Source organism: Lynx canadensis, chromosome E2 (assembly GCF_007474595.2).
Source record: "Lynx canadensis isolate LIC74 chromosome E2, mLynCan4.pri.v2, whole genome shotgun sequence".
Taxonomy (NCBI): domain Eukaryota; kingdom Metazoa; phylum Chordata; class Mammalia; order Carnivora; family Felidae; genus Lynx; species Lynx canadensis.
The window spans coordinates 41575702-41595305 of NC_044317.1; the positions used below are offsets into that span (position 1 = coordinate 41575702).

The window sequence follows — 19604 nt, forward strand, 5'->3', positions numbered from 1 at the left end:
GTTAAAGAACGCCCTACTAAAGAATGAACGGGGCAACCAGGCAATTAGAGAAGAAATGAAAAAAATATATGGAAACAAATGAAAATGAAAAATACAAGAATCCAAACGCTTTGGGATGCAGCGAAGGCAGTCCTGAGAGGAAATTACATTGCAATCCAGGCCTATCTCAAGAAACAAGAAAAATCCCAAATACAAAATCTAACAGCACACCTAAAGAAATAGAAGGCAGAATACCAAAGACACCCCAAACCCAGCAGAAGAAGAGAAATAATAAAGATCAGAGCAGAAATAAACAATATAGAATCTAAAAAAACTGTAGAGCAGATCAACGAAACCAAGAGTTGGTTTTTTGAAAAAATAAACAAAATGGTTAAACCTCTAGCCAGGTTTCTCAAAAAGAAAAGGGAGATGACCCAAATAGATAAAATCATGAATGAAAATGGAATTATTACAATCAATCCCTCAGAAATAACCAGCAATTATCAGGGAATACTATGAAAAACTATATGCCAACAAACTGGACAACCTGGAAGAAATGGACAAATTCCTGAGCACCCACACACTTCCAAAACTCAAACAGGAAGAAATAGAAAACTTGAACAGACCCATAACCAGCAAAGAAATTGAATCAGTTACCAAAAATCTCCCACAAATAAGAGTCCAGGACCAGATGGCTTCCAAGGGAAATTCTACCAGACATTTAAAGCAGAGATAATACCTATCCTTCTCAAGCTGTTCCAAGAAATAGAAAGGGAAGGAAAACTTCCAGACTCATTCTGTGAAGCCAGCATTACTTTGATTCCTAAACCAGACAGAGACCCAGCAAAAAAAGATAACTACAGGCCAATATAGATCCCTGATGAATATGGATGCAAAAATTCTCAGTAAGATACTAGCAAATCAAATTCAACAGCATATAAAAAGAATTATTCACCATGATGAAGTGGGATTCATTCCTGGGCTGCAGGGCTGGTTCAACATTTGCAAATCAATCAACGTGATAAAAGAAAAGATAAGAACCATATGATCCTGTCAATCGGTGTAGAAGAAGCATTTGACAAAATTCAGCATCCTTTCTTAATAAAAACCCTTGAGAAAGTCGGGATAGAAGGAACATACTTAAACATCATAAAAGCCATTTATGAAAAGCCCACAGCTAATATCATCCTCAGTGGGGGAAAAACTGAGAGCTTTCTCCCTGAGATCAGGAACACAACAGGGATGTCCACTCTCACTGCTGTTGTTTAACATAGTGTTGGAAGTTCTAGCATCAGCAATCAGACAACAAAAGGAAATCAAAGGCATCAAAATTGGCAAAGATGAAGTTAAGCTTTCACTTTTTGCAGATGACATGATATACATGGAAAATCCGATAGACTCCACCAAAAGTCTGCTAGAACTCATACATGAATTCAGCAAAATCTCAGCATACAAAATCAATGTACAGAAATCAGTTGCATTCTTACACACTAATAATGAAGCGAGAGAAAAACAAGTCAAGAAACTGATCCCATTCACAGTTGCACCAAGAAGCATAAAATACCTAGGAATAAACCTCACCAAAGATGTAAAAGATCTGTATGCTGAAAACTATAGAAAGCTTATGAAGGAAATTGAAGAAGATATAAAGAAATGGAAAAACATGCCGTGCTCATGGATTGGAAGAATAAATGTTAAAATGTCAATACTACCCAAAGCTATCTACACGTTCAGTGCAATCCCAATAAAAATTGAACCAGCATTCTTCTCGAAGCTAGAACAAGCAATCCTAAAATTTGTATGGAACCACAAAAGACCCTGAATAGCCAAAGTAATTTTAGAGAAGAAGAAGACCAAAGCGGGAGGCATCACAATCCCAGACTTTAGCCTCTACTACAAAGCTGTAATCATCAAGACAGCATGGTATTGGCACAAAAACAGACACATAGACCAATGGACTAGAATAGAAACCCCAGAACTAGACCAAAAAGTATGGCCAACTCATCTTTGACAAAGCAGGAAAAGAATATCCAATGGGAAAAAGACAGTCTCTTTAACAAATGGTGCTGGGAGAACGGGACAGCAACACGTAGAAGGATGAAACTAGACCACTTTCTTACACCATTCACAAAAGCAAACTCAAAATGGATAAAGGACCTGAATGTGAGACAGGAAACCATCAAAGCCTTAGAGGAAAAAGCAGGAAAAAACTTCTCTGACCTCAGCCGCAGCAATTTTTTACTTGACACATCCCCAAAGGCAAGGGAATTAAAAGCAAAAATGAACTATTGGGACCTCATGAAGATAAAAAGCTTCTGCACTGCAAAGGAAACAAGCAACAAAACTAAAAGGCAACCAATGGAATGGGAAAAGATATTTGCAAATGACATCTCAGACAAAAGGCTAGTATCCAAAATCTATAAAGAGCTCACCAAACTCCATACCCAAAAAACAATCCAGTGAAGAAATGGGCAGGAAACGTGAATAGACACTTCTCTAAAGAAGACATCCAGATGGCCAACAAGCCGTGAAAAGATGCTCAATGTCACTCCTCATCAGGGAAATACAAATCAAAACCACACTCAGATACCACCTCACGCCAGTCAGAGTGGCTAAAATGAACAAATCAGGAGACTATAGATGCTGGCGAGGATGTGGAGAAACGGGAACCCTCTTGCACTGTTGGTGGGAATGCAAACTGGTGCAGCTGCTCTGGAAAACAGTGTGGAGGTTCCTCAAAAAATTAAAAATAGACCTACACTATGACCCAGCAATAGCACTGCTAGGAATTTACCCAAGGGATACAGGAGTGCTGGTGCATAGGGGCACTTGTACCCCAATGTTTATAGCAGCACTTTCAACAGTAGCCAAATTATGGAAAGAGCCTAAAGGTCCATCAACTGATGAACGGATAAAGAAATTGTGGTTTATATACACAATGGAGTACTATGTGGCAATGAGAAAGAATGAAATATGCCCTTTTGTAGCAACGTGGATAGAACTGGAGAGTGTTACGCTAAGTGAAATAAGTCATACAGAGAAAGATAGCATATGTTTTCATTATTATGTGGATCCTGAGAAACTTAACAGAAGACCGTGGGGTAGGGGAAGGAAAAAAAAAGGCTAGAGAGGGAGGGAGCTGAAATATAAGAGACTTAAAAACTGAGAACAAACTGAGGGTTGATGGGGGTGGGAGGGAGGAGAGGGTGGGTGATGGGTATTGAGGAGGGCACCTGTTGGAATGAGCACTGGGTGTTATATGGAAACCAGTTTGACAATAAATTTCATATTAAAAAAAAAAAAGAAAGTGAGCATCTAGGAGAACTGGTCATTAGTATGTGGCATTTTAAAACGCCGTCTAGCTTTAGAAGTCTCATAACACCACTTCTGTGTCGTTTACAGCTCCCCACCCCCCAGGCTCATGAGAAGGGAATACAGAGCCCATCTGTCAATGGGACAGGTGTTAGTGTCACACTCTAAGAAGAGCACATGTGTTGGGGGACATGTTGTGGCCCTCTTCGAAAAATATAGTCCACCAAGTGGGGAAAGTAAATTATGTTCAATTGTTAGTAAGCCAGTAGAAGAATTAAACTTTTTTTTTACGTGATAAGGGTTGAAACGAGATTTTAAAAATTTAATACCCTCAAGGTTCAGTGTAAAACCCTATTCTATAATAATTTCATGTATTAAGATTTTATAATAGTATGGTAAAAATTCTACTCCTTTGTGTCCTATTTTCTATTAATAGTACTTTCTAAGCTCTTTTATCACTTTTTATTTTGCAGATAAAAGTGTAAAATGTAATATGGATTCATTGAGAGGTTCACCTAAAAAAAAATCTGAAATGAAACAACAGCGCATCTCTTTGAAAGATATAAATAAGGTTGTGTTTTTAAATATTCATTAGATACAAAGTTCATATAATGTTAATTTTAGAATAGTCTCCTTTGAAATCTAGGAACCAAAAATATATTTTCTAGTAGGAAGTCCTTGGCTATGATAGTGATTTTTTCAGGAAAAAATACGGTTTGTGAATTTGCTCTGTTTCTAAAGAACAAGATAACTGCAACTTCCTTCTTGTTCCTGGCCTCGTGGCTTCTGTACAGAATTGGGTATTTATGCTCATTTAGCAAGGGTGTGAAAACCTGAGATTACGGGACATTCTAATAGTTAAGTAAGTCTAACCCATCCTTCCAGTTTCTTTGAGAAGACAAGTGAAATAATTACAGGACATTTGAAATACTGAGTATCTGAAGTGCCAGCTGCTTGCTACTTGGACACTTTAATCTAGTGGTTATAGCAATGGCATAATCCCCCCAGTTTTCCAGTTCTTTGTCTCTCTGTGTCTGTGTTGCCTGAAAATGATCTGGGATGGTTGTTATGAGAGTAGTTCCCCTGGAATTTTGGTTCCTTAAGAATATATATCTTGGGGCGCCTGGGTGGCTCAGTCGGTTGAGCGTCCGACTTCGGCTCAGGTCATGATCTCACAGTCTGTGAGTTCGATCCCTGCATTGGGCTCCGTGCTGACAGCTCAGAGCCTGGAGCCTGTTTCGGATGCTGTGTGTCCCTCTCTCTCTGACCCTCCCCCGTTCATGCTCTGTCTCTCTCTTTCTCAAAAATAAATAAACGTTAAAAAACAATTAAAAAATTGCTTAAAAAAAAAGAATATATATCTTGCTTGCATACATATTCTTTTTTTTTACAGTGTGCTGAATCTTCAGCGTACTGGCCAACGAAGAGGGGAATAACCATATACGCTGAGCCAGATACACCGGCAGCAAGGTATGATTTGAAAATTCAGTGTAATTGGATAGATACATAAGTGTAATACTGTCTTACACAGTGTTCTGTAAGATTGATGATAGGAAAGGAGCCAATTTCAATACAGACTGGCCCTGGAAGTTTTGATTTACCTTCATAGTTACTATCAGTGCTTTTCACTCTGTGTGGATCCAGATTTCCATCTGGCATCACTTGCCTTTTCCCTGAAGGACTTCCTTCACTATTATCTTGTAGTGTGAGTCTGCTGATAATGAATTCTTCTCAGCGTTTGTATGTCTGGAAAAATTATTTCAGCTTTGGTTTTGAAAAAAAGTATTTTTGCTAGGTATAGATCCTAGGCTGACGAATTTCCCCCCCTGTGTTTTAAAGATACTGCTGTACTCTCTGCTTGCCGCATCGTTCCCGTTGCAAATCCTCCTGTCACCTTTTTCGTTGTTCCTCTGTTTGCAACACGTCTTTTTCCTTTGACTGCTTTTGAGATTTTCTCTGTTTCTGGTTTGAGCAATTTAATTATGATGTGCATGGGTGTAGTTTCCCTCCTGTTTCTCATGTTCGGGGCTCATTACGGCTTTTCATTTGTAAGTTTCTGTCTTTCATCAGATTTGGTGTGCGGCTGCTATTCCACAGATAGTTTTTCTGCACCCACCCGTCTCTTTCTCCTCTCCTTTTGAGACCCTGATGAGACAAATGTCACACTTTTTTTTTTTAAAAAATTTTTTTTTTTTTTTAATTTTTTTTTTCAACGTTTATTTATTTTTGGGACAGAGAGAGACAGAGCATGAACGGGGGAGGGGCAGAGAGAGAGGGAGACACAGAATCGGAAACAGGCTCCAGGCTCCGAGCCATCAGCCCAGAGCCCGGCGCGGGGCTCGAACTCACGGACCGCGAGATCGTGACCTGGCTGAAGTCGGACGCTTAACCGACTGCGCCACCCAAGCGCCCCAACACACTTTTTGATACTGTCCAAAAGGTCCCTGAGACTCTGCTCATTTTTTTCAACCTTTTTTTCTTGCTGTTCTTCAGATTAATAATTCTTCTGATCTATCTTTAACTTAATTCAGTCTTGTTTTATCTCCATCCTGCTGAATTTCACCATCTGGTGAACTTTTAAATTTGATGTATTTTTCAGTTCTAAAATTTTCATTTGAAATTTTTTTATAGTTTGTATTTATTTGCTGAGAACTTAAAAAGATTTTAATAATGCTTATTTATTTTTGAGAGAGAGAGAGACAGAGACAGAGACAGAATGCGAGCAGGGGAGGGGCAGAGAGAGAGGGAGACACAGAATCCGAAGCAGGCTCCAGGCTCGGAGCTGTCAGCACAGAGTCCGACACGGGGCTCGAACTCATAGACAGTGAGATCATGACCTGAGCCAAAGTCAGATGCTTAACTGACTGAGTCACCCAGGCACTCCCCCTGCCTTTTTTAAATATATTTTTTAAAGTCTTTGCTGATAACTTTTATCGTTCCACTTAGGAGTGTCACCCCTCCTTCTCTTATGGACCATGGTTATAATAGTATATGACAGTTCCCATTTCTGAGTCATCTTGGGGGTCATACCTACTTATAATCTTTTCCCTTGACAATTGATCTGGTTTTCCTGATTCTTTGTGTATTGTGTACTCTGTTCTGGATATTTTGAATATTATAGTGTGAGACTGATTTCTTTTTAAATCCTCTGGAGAATGTTGACCTTGTTGTTTTTGTTGTTTATTTTAGCAGGAAGTCAGCAACTCCCTTTGTTCAGGCCACAGATTCTGTCTCAGTTTCTGTGGGTGGTGACTGCTACTCTGTTTTCCATCTGTTCTGAATATGCTCATCTTGGGGCAAGCCCAGCTCGTGTTGGGTCATAAATAGAAATGGGGAATGCCCTCCCTCTGGTACACTCTCTCTTTTTTCTGGGATTTTCCTCACATTCACCATTTTCTAGATGCTCTAGAGGCCCTGTCCCGGGGCCTCTGTCCAGGAAGATTGCTTTTCGTGGAGAAATGGCCATGCAGTTCTGTGTGTTTAAGGCCACTTATGGGGCAAAACAGCAGCAGAAACAGGAGAGGAAAAAGATGAAGGTTTCCCCTGCATCTTTGGACTACAGGTCCCATTTCCCAGGTCCTCTAGAGAAAGTGGGAGGGGGTTTCCCCCCGGGGTTTGGGGTACTGGTGCTGCCTCTGCCACTGCAGCTGCCTGATTGGAACCGGCCTTGGGACAGGGCTGGGAGAGAAAAAGGGACAAGAGAAAATCAGTCGTGATTACCCTGTCTGGCGAATGGCTCCTTCTCTGGCTTGAAATAGAAGGTTTCTCTCAGTGTTTGGTGTTGACATCCACTGTGCAATTCCGCATCTCAGGCCAGCCTCGGGCCAGCGCCAGGAGATGGAAAGGTAAAAGCCCAGGGAGCTCTCCATGATTTTGGTGGTTTGCACGTTTTGACTTCTCTCCCCTGTGATTCTGTACTTCCTGTGGAGTTCCTGGCCTGTGGAGACACAGGCTGTGCGCCAGTGGGGCCTTCATCCTTAGACGATGCTTAGGGCTAAGCAGCAGTTCGCACAGAAATAAATCTATGTATGTGGAGCAACTCACTCCTCAGTGCTCCTTGGTGAGTTTTCTCCCCGAAAAGAAAGGCATTTTCAGGATTGGGGTTAATGGGCTCAGAGATTCTAATGAATGTTTTTTGGTTTCTAGCACTTTATGTCAGAAGCCAAGTAAGAAGCCACTCAGGTTGGCCGAGAAGAAAGAACACAATGAGAAGAATGGCTGTGTGAAGTATGAGTTTTTTCCTTGGTCTGCACTTTTTATCGAAGTAATTGTAATGCAATTATAAGCAGGAGGAATTTACGTATAATTTTATTATTCAAACCTGTGATCCCACTTAGAAAATATACATGCACTGTTTGCATGTGTAACTAACTTTGAAGGTTTTTTTTTTTTTTTTTTGCCTCCCCTTCCTCGTCCTCTTGATGAAGTAAACTGTTTTAAGAAACAAATCAGATACGGTTGATCTTTGGGGCCGTCGACTTTATATGGATTAATGTTTGCTTTCTTCCCACTTCTCTGCGGTAAAGAGGCCTTCCACCTGCCGGAGAAGCTACTCTTTTGCAGCATGGAACTGAGTTTTTGTGGGGTTTTTTGTCTTGCCAGATTCCCAGAGTATTCACCAACAAGTTAATAATAGAGTTGTGACTTCATTTTATACTTGTTTACTCCAGAAAACGTTTTCCTACCCGTTTTTACGATTTCTCACCACCCCAGCCTGAAAACACCCTTATACTCCGAGTAACTGGCTGCTCTGAAGCCACCAGAGTGACAAGGAATTTACGACCGTTCAGAAGTGGGTCAGGTGCACTGTATCCACTGATTGGCCTGGGATGCTTGGGGAGAGGGTGTTGACTGTGCCCGCCTCCCAGAGCCCACCCTTGGGCCCCGTAACACCCTCTCACCCAGCAGGAGCGCCCCACACAGCTCCGGGCCCGGGGGCTCCAAAGGCTGCCCCGGGGCCCACAGATGTGGGGGTGGCTGTTAGTGCCCCTGTGTTGATGTCCCGAAAGCCATGGGCATCCCTCCACCCTGATACCTGCAAGCCGTGGGTCGCACGTGGTGGTTTTCCCTGGAACAGGAGACCTTGAATTATCCGTGCTGCTCATTCCTTTGATTACATTAAATTATAGTTAATAAATTAACCCTGAGATACTCTGTTGCCTTTTATTTTTGTATTGGAGGGTTGTATCTTCTCTTGGGCTAAATGCCCTTTACTTAGAACTCATTGATTAGACCTGTCAGTTATTCTGACAGTTCCTCTGTGTTCCAGGGAAACTTAAAGTGGTTTAAGATCACAGCAAAGAAGGGAGGAGGTCATCGGCATGACCTCTGTGGCCTTCGTATCACAATAAACAGGGAAAAACAGGATAAAGCAGTAATTTCACAGCTATGCCTTGGGATATACAAGTGACCCTTGAACAGACACGGGGTTAGGAGTGTCAACCACCCACACGGTTCAAAGTCTGTGTATAACTTTTGACTCCCCCGAACTCAACTGCACATAGCCTACTGTTGACCAGGAGCCTTACTGATAACACAGCCAGTTAACACGTATTTATTTGTAGGTTATCTGTGTTATATACTGTATTCTTACAGTAATGTAAAGCTAGAGAAAAAATGTTAAAATCATCAGAGAAAATGCATTCTCATTAATGTACTGTAAATAGTCCATGTAGAAGAGGATGTGCACAGTTCAAACCCAGGTTGCTTGGGGGCCAACTATATATTTCATTTTACTTCTGTCAAGGAAGATTTAAAGTTATAAGTCAGTCGAGGAAATAATAAATATAAATAAATATAAATAAGTCAGTTGAGGAAGTATAAATATAAATAAAACTTTTTTTCTTCAAATTGTCCTTTTAACTATTTTATAGATTACTGCAGTTTTTAAATCCTGATCCTTTGAGAACTGATGGAATCTCTGATCTTCAGAAGGTATTACAACCCTAAAAAAAAATTAAAAATCAAAACCGTTTACTCTTTAAATCCCTCTCCTTCCTCATCTGGATTTGAGACTAGAAGAGAAACCCCTTTAGTTGGGGGACTCTACCTGAGAACATCCTTTAGAAATTCTTCAGTGAGTTACTGTTTTAGACGAATTGTTCCTTTTTTCATTTTAATTTAATTTTAATCTGGGGTTTTGATAAGCACATGTACCTAGGCTTTGACATTGCAGTCAGACCCTTGGCATCTCCCTCCATCCCGTAAAGTGGTTGACCTCGTGTGCCGGGGGTGGGGCATCTAATGGGCTGCTGTCTTAGCTGCAGAAGCTTCGGTCGGGGTCCCAGCAGCCGTTTGCTGTGCTCCGGAACAAGATCGAGCCTTGCTTGTCGGTTGACACGTCGCCACTTTCGGCTGACCTGAAAAAGGTAAAAATGCTCCTGAAGCCGCACTCACAAAGGAATACTGACCTGTTCTAACACAGGAGGATTTTTAATAAACAGTTCCAAGGCTGCACTTGTATAATTTCTTTGCTTTTGAAATTCTCTCTTCAGCTTTTCTTTTTTATTACTGATGTCTCATTTATTCTTTTTTTTTTTTTTTTTTTTTACGTTTATTTATTTTTGAGAGACAGAGCCAGAGCACGAGCAGGGGCGGGGCAGAGAGAGAAGGAGACACAGAATCTGAAGCAGCCTTCAGGCTCTGAGCTGTCAGCACAGAGCCCGACACGGGGCTCAAACTCACGAACTGTGAGATCATGACCTGAGCCAAAGTTGGACGCTCAACCGACTGAGCCACCCAGGCACCCCTCAGTTATTCTGAAGTTCAGGTTATCTTCTTATAAGTGAAGAATTCTTTTGTGGAGAAACCACTGTATAAGTCTTATTGCTTTTCTGAAATAAGTTTTCAAATGTGTCTCTGCAAAGGTGCTTAGAAGGGCAAGTTGCCAGGGCAGTTACAAGATCACTTCCAAGTGTTCTTTTCAGAATTATTGTAGAGACCTGCCATCGATCGTATGTATTTATCTATTTTCTTCTGGATTCAAAAAAAAAGAAGGAAAAAAAGAAAGCTAAAACCAGGAGGAGGAATTAAATAGGAGTGAAACCTTTAGTGGCCTAGGGATTTCCACAGGCTTCCAGAAGATGGAGAACGGGAAGCGGAGTGTGGCTGACTAGCAGAGGAAGGAGCAAAGTGGGGGGTACTGAGCTTCCCTCTTCTGCTTCCTGAGAATCCCCAGCCAGCCTCTCAGCAGGGAACTTGGACGATCTAGAAGTGCCCTTCAGATGATGCTGTTTGGAATTCTTCCAGTATAACTGCCTTCTTACTGCCCTGGCTTCCTGCAGGGCTGTGATGCTCCTGGGAGCGATCTCTGCTTGGCCCATGTGTCTTCAGTCAGCTTTTAGTGCTCCTACTCCGTGCAAACACACATCCGGGATCCGTGGGCATTTGAAGAAAGCTCCCGCCTAAAAACAAAATGCTTTTTTTGAAAAGACCGAAAGGAATTCTGAAGGAAACAAACTGTAGGCAGTCAAGAAAATGTTACGGGGTGCCTGGGTGGTTCAGTCTGTTAAGTGTCTGACTTCGGCTAAGGTCATGATCTCGTGGTCCGTGAGTTCGAGCCCCGCGTCGGGCTCTGTGCTGACAGCTTGGAGCCTGTTTCCGATTCTGTGTCTCCCTATCTCTCTCTGCCCCTCCCTCGCTTGCGCTCTCTCTCTAAAAAATACAGAAACATTAAAAAATTTAAAACAAACTTTGTAAGTGAAGGTGGTATACTCAAGATTATTAGGAGGAGGAGGAGAAGCCATGTCCTTGCTCTGACAAGCTCCAAGCACCTGATCAGTCCATGGAATGCCTGTTCAAACCTTTTGATTTGGAGCCCAGGAAAGCAAGTGCCTCATGGCAGGAGTTTGGTGCTGAGAAAAGATTCAGGGGGACTTGTCAAGTTAGGCGTTAGAAAATACCAGATTGAGCAAACGTATAGTGGCTGTTGGGGGTGAAGTGAGCAAAGAGATGGGAGTTTTTGTGGTCTGTGCTTTATTTGTGGGGTTTCGGTTGTTGGTGTTTTGTAGGCTCTCCAAAGAAACAAGTTTCCGGGACCTAGCCACACTGAATCCTACTCTTGGCCTCCCATAGCGAGGGGCTGTGACGTGGTGGTCATTTCTCACTGCGGAAATGACCCTCTGCTGTACCTTCCGCCACTCCTTACGATTCTGCAAACGGGGGGCTGCTACAAGTCTTTGCCGAGCAGAAACGGAGTAAGTTGGAGACGATTTTGTTTCACGGTAAAATGGCTTAAAAATTTATTTTTAAGGTTTTAAGTTTAACCTAACCTTTGGCGAAGTTTGCATTACGTTACTCATTTGATTTCCATGAGAGGACAGGAACTTATCAGAGTCATTGACTCTGACAGTAAGTCTCACCTTGAAGTCCCATGATGGCCATTGGCTGCCAAGAGATTTCTGGCTTTTAGGGATGGATGTATAGCTTATAAACTTACTTCACTGATTAAATTCCTCTAACTGTCATGGTAACTGTGTGAGATGGGCCATGTATGGTTTTCACCACTTCATGGATGAGAAAATTAGCCTCATGAAAAGTTACTGGTACAGATGCTGAACAGCTGAGAAGTTGACAAGAAATGGGATTAGAGTTTAGGTTTTCCTGTCATCTCGTCCCATATTCTTTTAATTATTTCCGAACACCCCCCACTGTTGTGTAATCTTTTGTTCTCCTGTATGCAGGAATCTGCAGGTGGTGGAAAGGAGAGAAATGGGGTGTGGGCATAGGGGATGGTGGGGTAGTGACACCTGCTCTCGGGGTCTGGGCGGTCAGGGGGACTCTGGCACGGAGCACCTCTGTCTCAGACCTGTCTCAGAGGCTGTGCTATGGATGGTTCCGTTACTCAGCAGAATGGTGAAAACTGGCAGTAAGAAAGGACCAGTCGTGCTTAGAAGAGATGCTCGTTTTTCTGATTCTGCCACGTCGTGTCGTTTTAATGATTTCCTTTTCTATACTAAGTTATTATGTGTTGGTTTAAACATCTACATCCCTCAGTTAGTGGTTGACCCCTATGGACGAGATGTTGATTGTTCTCGGATAGAACCCTGGCTGGTCAGAAATTATGTCCGGGTCTTGCCTCTCGTTCCTTCTGCTTTCTCCACGTCTCCATGGCCAGCCTGCTTTCACACCTGCCTCCCGGAAGCTGGCCCCCAATGGATCTACATAAAGGAAAGGGGAGAATTGTTCTTGTCTTCAGTGAATTGACGCTGTATGTCCAGGAGGGTGTTGGGCAGGTGGTGCACCTTCAGGAGAGAACTATGGGATGGTGGAGGTCAGGGGTCACATGCTGCTATAGCAAACTTAATCTCCTAAGGAAGAGATGTTAACCTTTTCAAGGCCCCCTTCAGGGGGCAGTTATTTCCCCTGGTACTTAGGAGCAGGAGCTCTGGGGCCAGACCGCCTGGGTTCAGATCCTACTGCTACCACATATTAGCTGTGCAGCCTCGGACAACTAACTTTACCTCTCTGTGCCTCAGACTCCTCATCTGAAAAATGAGGTAATAGTAGGTCCTACCCTGTAAGAGTGTTTTAAAGAAAAAACGAAATACTTGTGACATGCTTAGTGTAAGCCCTAGGAAAATCTGAGTCAATGTGTCTAAATCTGTTTTAATCATATCTTTTCTGACCTACGTGACAATGGAGAGAGCAAAAAAATTTACGTATTGCTTACTCTGTAGAAAGAGATGTTCTGCATGCTGTGCATATACTCTGTTCAATTCCTAACTTTTGTCCAAGATTATATGAATTTGTTTGTCTTCGCAGCCTCTGGCAGTCATCGTGTGCCCTGGGTGGAAAAAGGCCCAGTTGATTTTTGAATTACTGGGGGACTATGGCATGTCCCCCAGGCCTCTTCACCGAGTGCTGTTAACAATCGGACTCCACAAAGATGAAGCCAAAAACATGAAGCTTCCAAGGGCTTGTAAGCATCTTCTTCAAGCTGTTTGGTTTTCCCTGCAGAGCACAGCGGAGCCCTGCCAGGCAGGCGTGTGTGATGATGCAGCCACAGTCATCACCGGTCCAGACCGCACTGTGGGTTACGGGTGGGCCTGGTGGGCGAAGGCGCTCTTGGCTTACAGCCGTTTCACTGAAAAAACGACATGATTTCATTCACTTATCAACTGTTTATCGACTATCTCCTGTTAGATGTCGACTAAACTCCCACCCCCTGCCCTCGAGGAGCACGAAACCTGGTGGGTGCCCAGTATTTAACCAAATACAGACAGGTGTTAGCCTGGACGGGCGGGCCGCAGCCACGTGAGCAAGGAAACCCAAGGTTTTGTGTCCTTAGACAGCAGTTCTACAAAGCGTGTGGCATCTTAGCAAAGGAAATGTTGGAAAAACCCGTGAAAAATCTGAAGTGTTAATTTTTCTTAAACGTAGGTGATATAATTGTGACGACACCGCACAGCCTCCTGAGACTTCTCCAGTATCAGAGCTTGTTATTTCTCAGACTCTGTCACCTCATTTTGGATGAGGTGGAAGTATTATTCTTTGAAGCTAACAAAGAAGTAAGTATGGTGTCCATCGAGATGTCATTATCACTTGGAAATATATATATGATGAAAGTCTCACCTGCTTTTAGGAATCTGGAAAAGCGTCTAGTTGGGGAGGAAGCCAGTTCATCTAAAAAAGTTTTCCCTTTAGAACTTTGATCATTGTGAAGAAAGAAAATTTGTCTGAAATTGTCTTCCCAAATTTTAAAGTTCTCTTTGAAGAGCAAAAATTCTTTTCCAGAGAGGTTTTCTACAATACCGATATTTTTGCGATTATGGAAGCAATACGTTTTATTTTAGAAAATTTGGGATACAGAGAAGAGTACTTGAAAAACCCCAGCGTCCGTAGTCGGACACTCAGAGCAATCACTCTTACTGTTTTGGAGTAATTCCTGTGTAAGTACCTACAACTAACAACATCAGGCCTTATTTTATGGCTAGTTTATAACTTGCATTTTCCAGTAAGCAGCATCATGAGTATTATTAGTAATTATTCTACCGCACGATTGTTCACTGGACATAGGGAGTCCTGTGGGTGTAACATTATTTTTTAAATGGTCTTATTTTTGGACATTTAGCAGTGTGTGTGTGTGTGTGTGTGTGTGTGTGTGTGTGTGTCTAAAGAACATACATCTTTCTTGCGTGTTTCCCTTAGGATAAATTCCTAGGAAGGGGATTAATGGATCAAAGACTCTGAATTCTTATAAGAAGGCATTTCTTGGGCACAGCATAACACAATGACCACAGGCATTTCATTTGGGAGCAAGGACACCCCCAGGTTCAAGTCTGGGCTTTGTTACTTGCTGACTGTATGGCCTGTGCAGGGTTTCTGAATGCCTCTAAAGCCTGAGTTCTTATTTGCAAAACTAATATCCAGAATACTGCATCATATAGTTGCCTTTCTGAAAGCAGAGACCGATTTACGCTCCCATGGACAATGTGCCACCACACCACATGCCCTGGGGCCCCCGGCAGTGGTCCGGCTTGGTCCGGCTTTCATTTCCAACCTCCTCGTTACATATGGTGTCTCGTGAGCGTAATCTGTACTTCCTGGCTGACTTGTATACCGGCCACTCCTACTGTTCTTGTGTGAACTGCTTGTTCATTTTCTCTGCTTATTTTCTGTTGGCAGGATCACCTTTTTCTAGTCCATTCGTAGAACTTTTTATGTAAGGATATTAATTCTTGGTTGCATATGTCACACGCATTTTACCCAGATACCGTTTGTGTTTTGATTTTGTTTATACTTAACATTCTCTCCTTTGTAGTTTTCTTCTTTTCTTTGGAAAGGCCTTCTCCACTCCGAGAACAGAAAGTGTGCAGTTCTTTACCACTTATGTTCCTGTCAACCATTATTCCCTTTTGAAATAAAAATGAAATTAATTATACTCACTTTTTTAGATGTTCGCTATATTAGATAACTTTAAAAAAAACATTGACGTTGAAGAAAGGGAATCTGCACCACATCAGATTGTTGCCGTTGGAGTTCATTGGAGCAGACATATAGAACAGTTGATGAAAGAGTTCATGAATGACCCCTACGTTGTGGTCACGGCCATGGAAGAGGCTGCTCTCTATGGCAGCGTCCAGCAGGTGCGGGCTCGTGGGTGTGGGGTGAGGGCGGTCAAGGGCTGAGGAACACAAGCAGGTAGCCTCCATTTCATGGCTTAATAAAGTAAAATTTTGCAGCTTTCATCTACACGAGTCTATAATCGTGTATTTAGATTTATATTGTCGTTCTATACGCTGTTTTCTGTTAAAATCCTAACTTAGCGATGAAAAGTGAAGCTGGGGCACCTGGAATGTGTTTAAAACCACACTGTTTCTGTCTTTTGTTACCAGGTAGTGCACCTTTGCCTGGAATGTGAAAAAACCTCTACTTTACTCCAGACTCTAGATTTCATTCCAAGTCAAGCACAAAAGACCTTGATCTTCACCGGTTCTGTAGCTGAAACAGAAATCGTGTGTAAGGTGAGCCTTCTATATTTTTTGTTTAAACCATGATTGAATCTCAAAATCATCAGAGAATTACCAGGTAGTTAAATATTTGCCAGGGGAATAAAACTGTACAAGTTTATCAGTCAGAGGAGGAGGTGGCTGGTGCTGCAGAGAATAGACAGCAGTGAGAAAAGACAGCGGGGGTTGGGGGGTGCTGGGGGGGCCTGGAGGGAGGAGCTAAGTAGGTGGGACCATCCTTTCCATGGAAGCAGACATTCCCCAAGGAGGGTGCTTTGTGCTTTGTCCTTAAAAGGATCCCATTCACGAAGAAATGCCAGCATCTTCTGTAGCCTCTGTTTAAAAAACCAGAGACAATAACACCAAGAGATAGCATCATATGGCTAGAAAAACCAAATAAATTGTCTACAGATTTATTTAATTAATCTAATTCTACATAAGTTAATACTAAAATGTGTAAATGAAGCCAAATACAAATTAAAATACAAGAATCAGTATATCCACCTTTCAGCAATGATGAACTGGAGGTCTTGTGAAAAGATGTGATGTGTGTTGGCACATAAATTTGGTGTGTGTGTGTATACATGTATATCCACGTGTATAAATACACACATCTAGGGGCGCCTGGGTGGTGCAGTCGGTTAAGCGTCCGACTTCAGCCAGGTCACGATCTCGCGGTCCGGGAGTTCGAGCCCCGCGTCAGGCTCTGGGCTGATGGCTCAGAGCCTGGAGCCTGTTTCCGATTCTGTGTCTCCCTCTCTCTCTGCCCCTCCCCCATTCATGCTCTGTCTCTCTCTGTCCCAAAAATAAATAAACGTTGAAAAAAAAAATTTTTTAAATACACACATCTATATATGCGCGCATTACTTAAAAGGAAGGAAAATGGTTTTAGCAAAATAATGTTTGTTTCAGTTGAGCAAGCTTTTAGATACAAACTGTAGAATTTTAGAAATACATTTATTTAAACTTACAATCATCTTGTTCTTACAATTAGTGGGTCGGTGAGATAATACCCTCACAGATAATTTTAAATGTTTTATACTGGTAATTATTGATGGAACAATTAACTTTAAGCTTATGTTCCTGACTGTGAACTGGCTTATTTGGTTTCATCTTTAGGTAGTAGAAAGCAGTTCAATATTTTGCTTGAAAATGCATAAAGAAACGGTTTTTAATTTAAAAAGTGTTTTAGAACAGTGGAAGAAGAAGTTAAGTTCTGGCTCTCACGTTGTATTAGGTAAGTGTTTTAATTTCTGCTTACGTTTAGAGAAGGCTGCTGAGCCAATGGGAATCATGTCTTCAGCTTATTTGAATATCTCGTCTCCAAATTTCTCATCACTTCGCAGATCTCCTGAGAATTTATTAGTAACGTCAATCCCAAAATGAAAGTTAAACTCCATTAAGATTCTGGTTTTGAGGCGAATGCGGGGGCTCCCGGAGCACTCGTGGCAGAAGGCAACAGCCCTTAGCGCAGACCTTGTCCCTGGGGCTGCAGGTTGAGGGCCACCATCTCGTTTGTGTGTGTGTGTGTCTGCGCACGCACGCCTCTGACGAAATCTATCACAGATGGTTGTGAACAATGACGTTAGAGATCTGAAAGTCAAACTGTAAGATAAGTGAAAAATAGATGGGCAGCCTAGATTTGTAATAGAAAGGGGCATTTTCCAAGCTAAAGTTAGGGAGACGACTTTTCTCTGGAATGTGATCGCGGGGCTGTGACATTTGGGGGGGGGGGGGGAGTCGGGGAAGGAGTTTGTTGGCACCTACACAGTGAAGTGCGGTAGAGACACGTGTTGAGGCACGGTTACGGAATTGCTGTGTAGCGTCAGTGCAGGGAGCTACGCCTCATCTGTGGTTGTCGGATCCTTGTCTCCAGCCTTAACTGACGACTGCATACCGCTCTTGACCATCACCGATGCCACATGCGTGATTCACTTCAGCTTCCCTTCCTCACCAAAGATTTTTGGTGGGCGTCTGTATTGCATGTCTGACCATTTTCAGAGTCCAACCGAGCAGGTTTGATTAATTTTCGTTATCTCTAAATATTCCCCTGGCATTTTCTGTGCAATGAGAAATGCAGAGTCCGCGGGGTTTTATCAGTTAGACTGGGATGGACGACCTGCTTCCTTTATTCGCCCCCGATTTTAAGGGTTCTCCTGCAGAACAGGGAGATAAGAAAACCAAATCTGTCTTGCTGCTGACGGAGAGAAATGCGTGCCACGCGGTCGGGGTCCTGCGCTACCTGGAGCGAGCCGATGCCAAGATTCCCGTGGAGCTGTATGAGTTTACTGCGGGGGTTCTGGAAGCCAAAGAAGATAAGAAAGCCCAAAGGCCTCTTTGTCCGTATCTTAAGTCTTTTGGTTTTTGCAAGTAAGCCAGTCATTTGTTTAAAACCTTGAAATGTACAGTAAAGTGCACAGTGATATACTTTTACTGCTGGAAGACCTTTACATATGTACGCACAGTATACACCACCACCCAGTCCTAGAGCTTCTCCCCATGCTCCTTCCCAATCTGCCCTCCCCTGGAGGTAACTGCCCCTAAATATCTGTCAACACTGATGAATTTTGCACGTTTCCCAACTTTATATAAATGGAACTGTACGTTCAGCTTACTATCTGCAACATTCATCTCTGTTCCTGTGTGTATTGGGTGGATTTATTTATCTGTGGATTTAATGGCTCGATACTCTATTGTATGAATATATCACAATGTATACATCCGTTTTCCTGTTGATGGGAGAGTTGTTTCCAGCTTTTGGCTATTATGTATGAAACTCCCCCTGAACACTCTTGCACATGTCCCTTTGTGGAAACACGCACCCATTTCTCTTGGGTGTAGACTTTGGGATTGCTGGGTCATGGGGTGAGCGCCTGTCTAACCTTCCCAAGGTGTGTGACGGGTTCATGACCCCGTCAGCAGTGTGTGGGAGAGCAGAGTTTCTCCATATCCTCACCGACAACACGGTGTTGGCGGGGGTGGTGGTTTCCATTTGTATTTCCCTAGTAATTTATGATGTGGAGTGTCTTTTCATATGCTTCTGGGACATTTGACTGTCCTTTTCTTGTGAAGTGTCTGTTCAGTTCTTTTGCCCATTAAAAAAAATGTTTATTTATTTGGTGGGGGAGATGGGCAGAGAGAAAGAGGGAGAAAGAATCCCAAGCAGGCTCCACACTCAGTGCAGAGCCCAGCCCATGGCTTGATCCCTCAAATCACGAGATCATGACCTGAGCCGAAATCAAGAGTCCGAGGCTTAGCCAGCTAGAGCCACCCAGGCGCCCCTCTTTTGCCAATTTTTTAAATTGGGTGTTATTCTTTTTCTTATTGCTTTGTAGGAGTAGTTTATTTATTCGACATACAACTACTTTGTCAGATATATGCCTTGAGATCTTCTCCCAGTTCATGGCTTGCCTTTTCACTGTGCTTTTAAATTTTTATTTACTACTTTTAATTCACTAATTAATTAATTATGAGAGCAAGGGAGGGGCAGAGAGAGCAAGGGACAGAGAGAATCCCAAGAGCCAGAGGTGGGGCTTGAACTCCCTAACCATGAGATGATGACCTCAGCCAAAATCAAGAGTCAGATATTTAACCGACTGAGCCACTCAGGTGCCCGCCTTTTCATTGTAAGTCTTTTGGTGAGCAGACCTTTTTAATTTTGATGAACTATTTCATGGTTACTATTGTTTAGTGTCGTTATGTAAGAAATATTTGCCTATCTCTAGGTCTTGAAGACATTCTTCTGTATTTTCTTCTAGAAGCTTTATGGATGGTTTCACACTTAGGTATATAATCTAGAGTGAGAATTTTTGTTTAAAGTGTGAGGTACGGGGCAAGGGTTACTTTTTTCCACGTGGGTAATCA

General features: G+C 42.5%; 1 protein-coding gene across 1 annotated transcript in view; it reads left to right on the forward strand.

Moving 5' to 3' along the window:
• The window catches only part of TDRD12 (tudor domain containing 12), a 71222-nt gene that overhangs the window by 27264 nt on the left and 24354 nt on the right, over positions 1–19604 (forward strand). Inside the window, exons 9-21 of the mRNA XM_030299204.1 lie at positions 3765–3862; positions 4685–4761; positions 7438–7518; positions 9165–9225; positions 9552–9659; positions 11301–11486; positions 13054–13210; positions 13672–13799; positions 15186–15377; positions 15627–15755; positions 16860–16977; positions 17617–17756; positions 17890–18110. Coding sequence (XP_030155064.1) covers positions 3765–3862; positions 4685–4761; positions 7438–7518; positions 9165–9225; positions 9552–9659; positions 11301–11486; positions 13054–13210; positions 13672–13799; positions 15186–15377; positions 15627–15755; positions 16860–16977; positions 17617–17756; positions 17890–18110 — 1696 coding nt within the window. The remainder of the gene's footprint in view (positions 1–3764; positions 3863–4684; positions 4762–7437; positions 7519–9164; positions 9226–9551; positions 9660–11300; positions 11487–13053; positions 13211–13671; positions 13800–15185; positions 15378–15626; positions 15756–16859; positions 16978–17616; positions 17757–17889; positions 18111–19604) is intronic.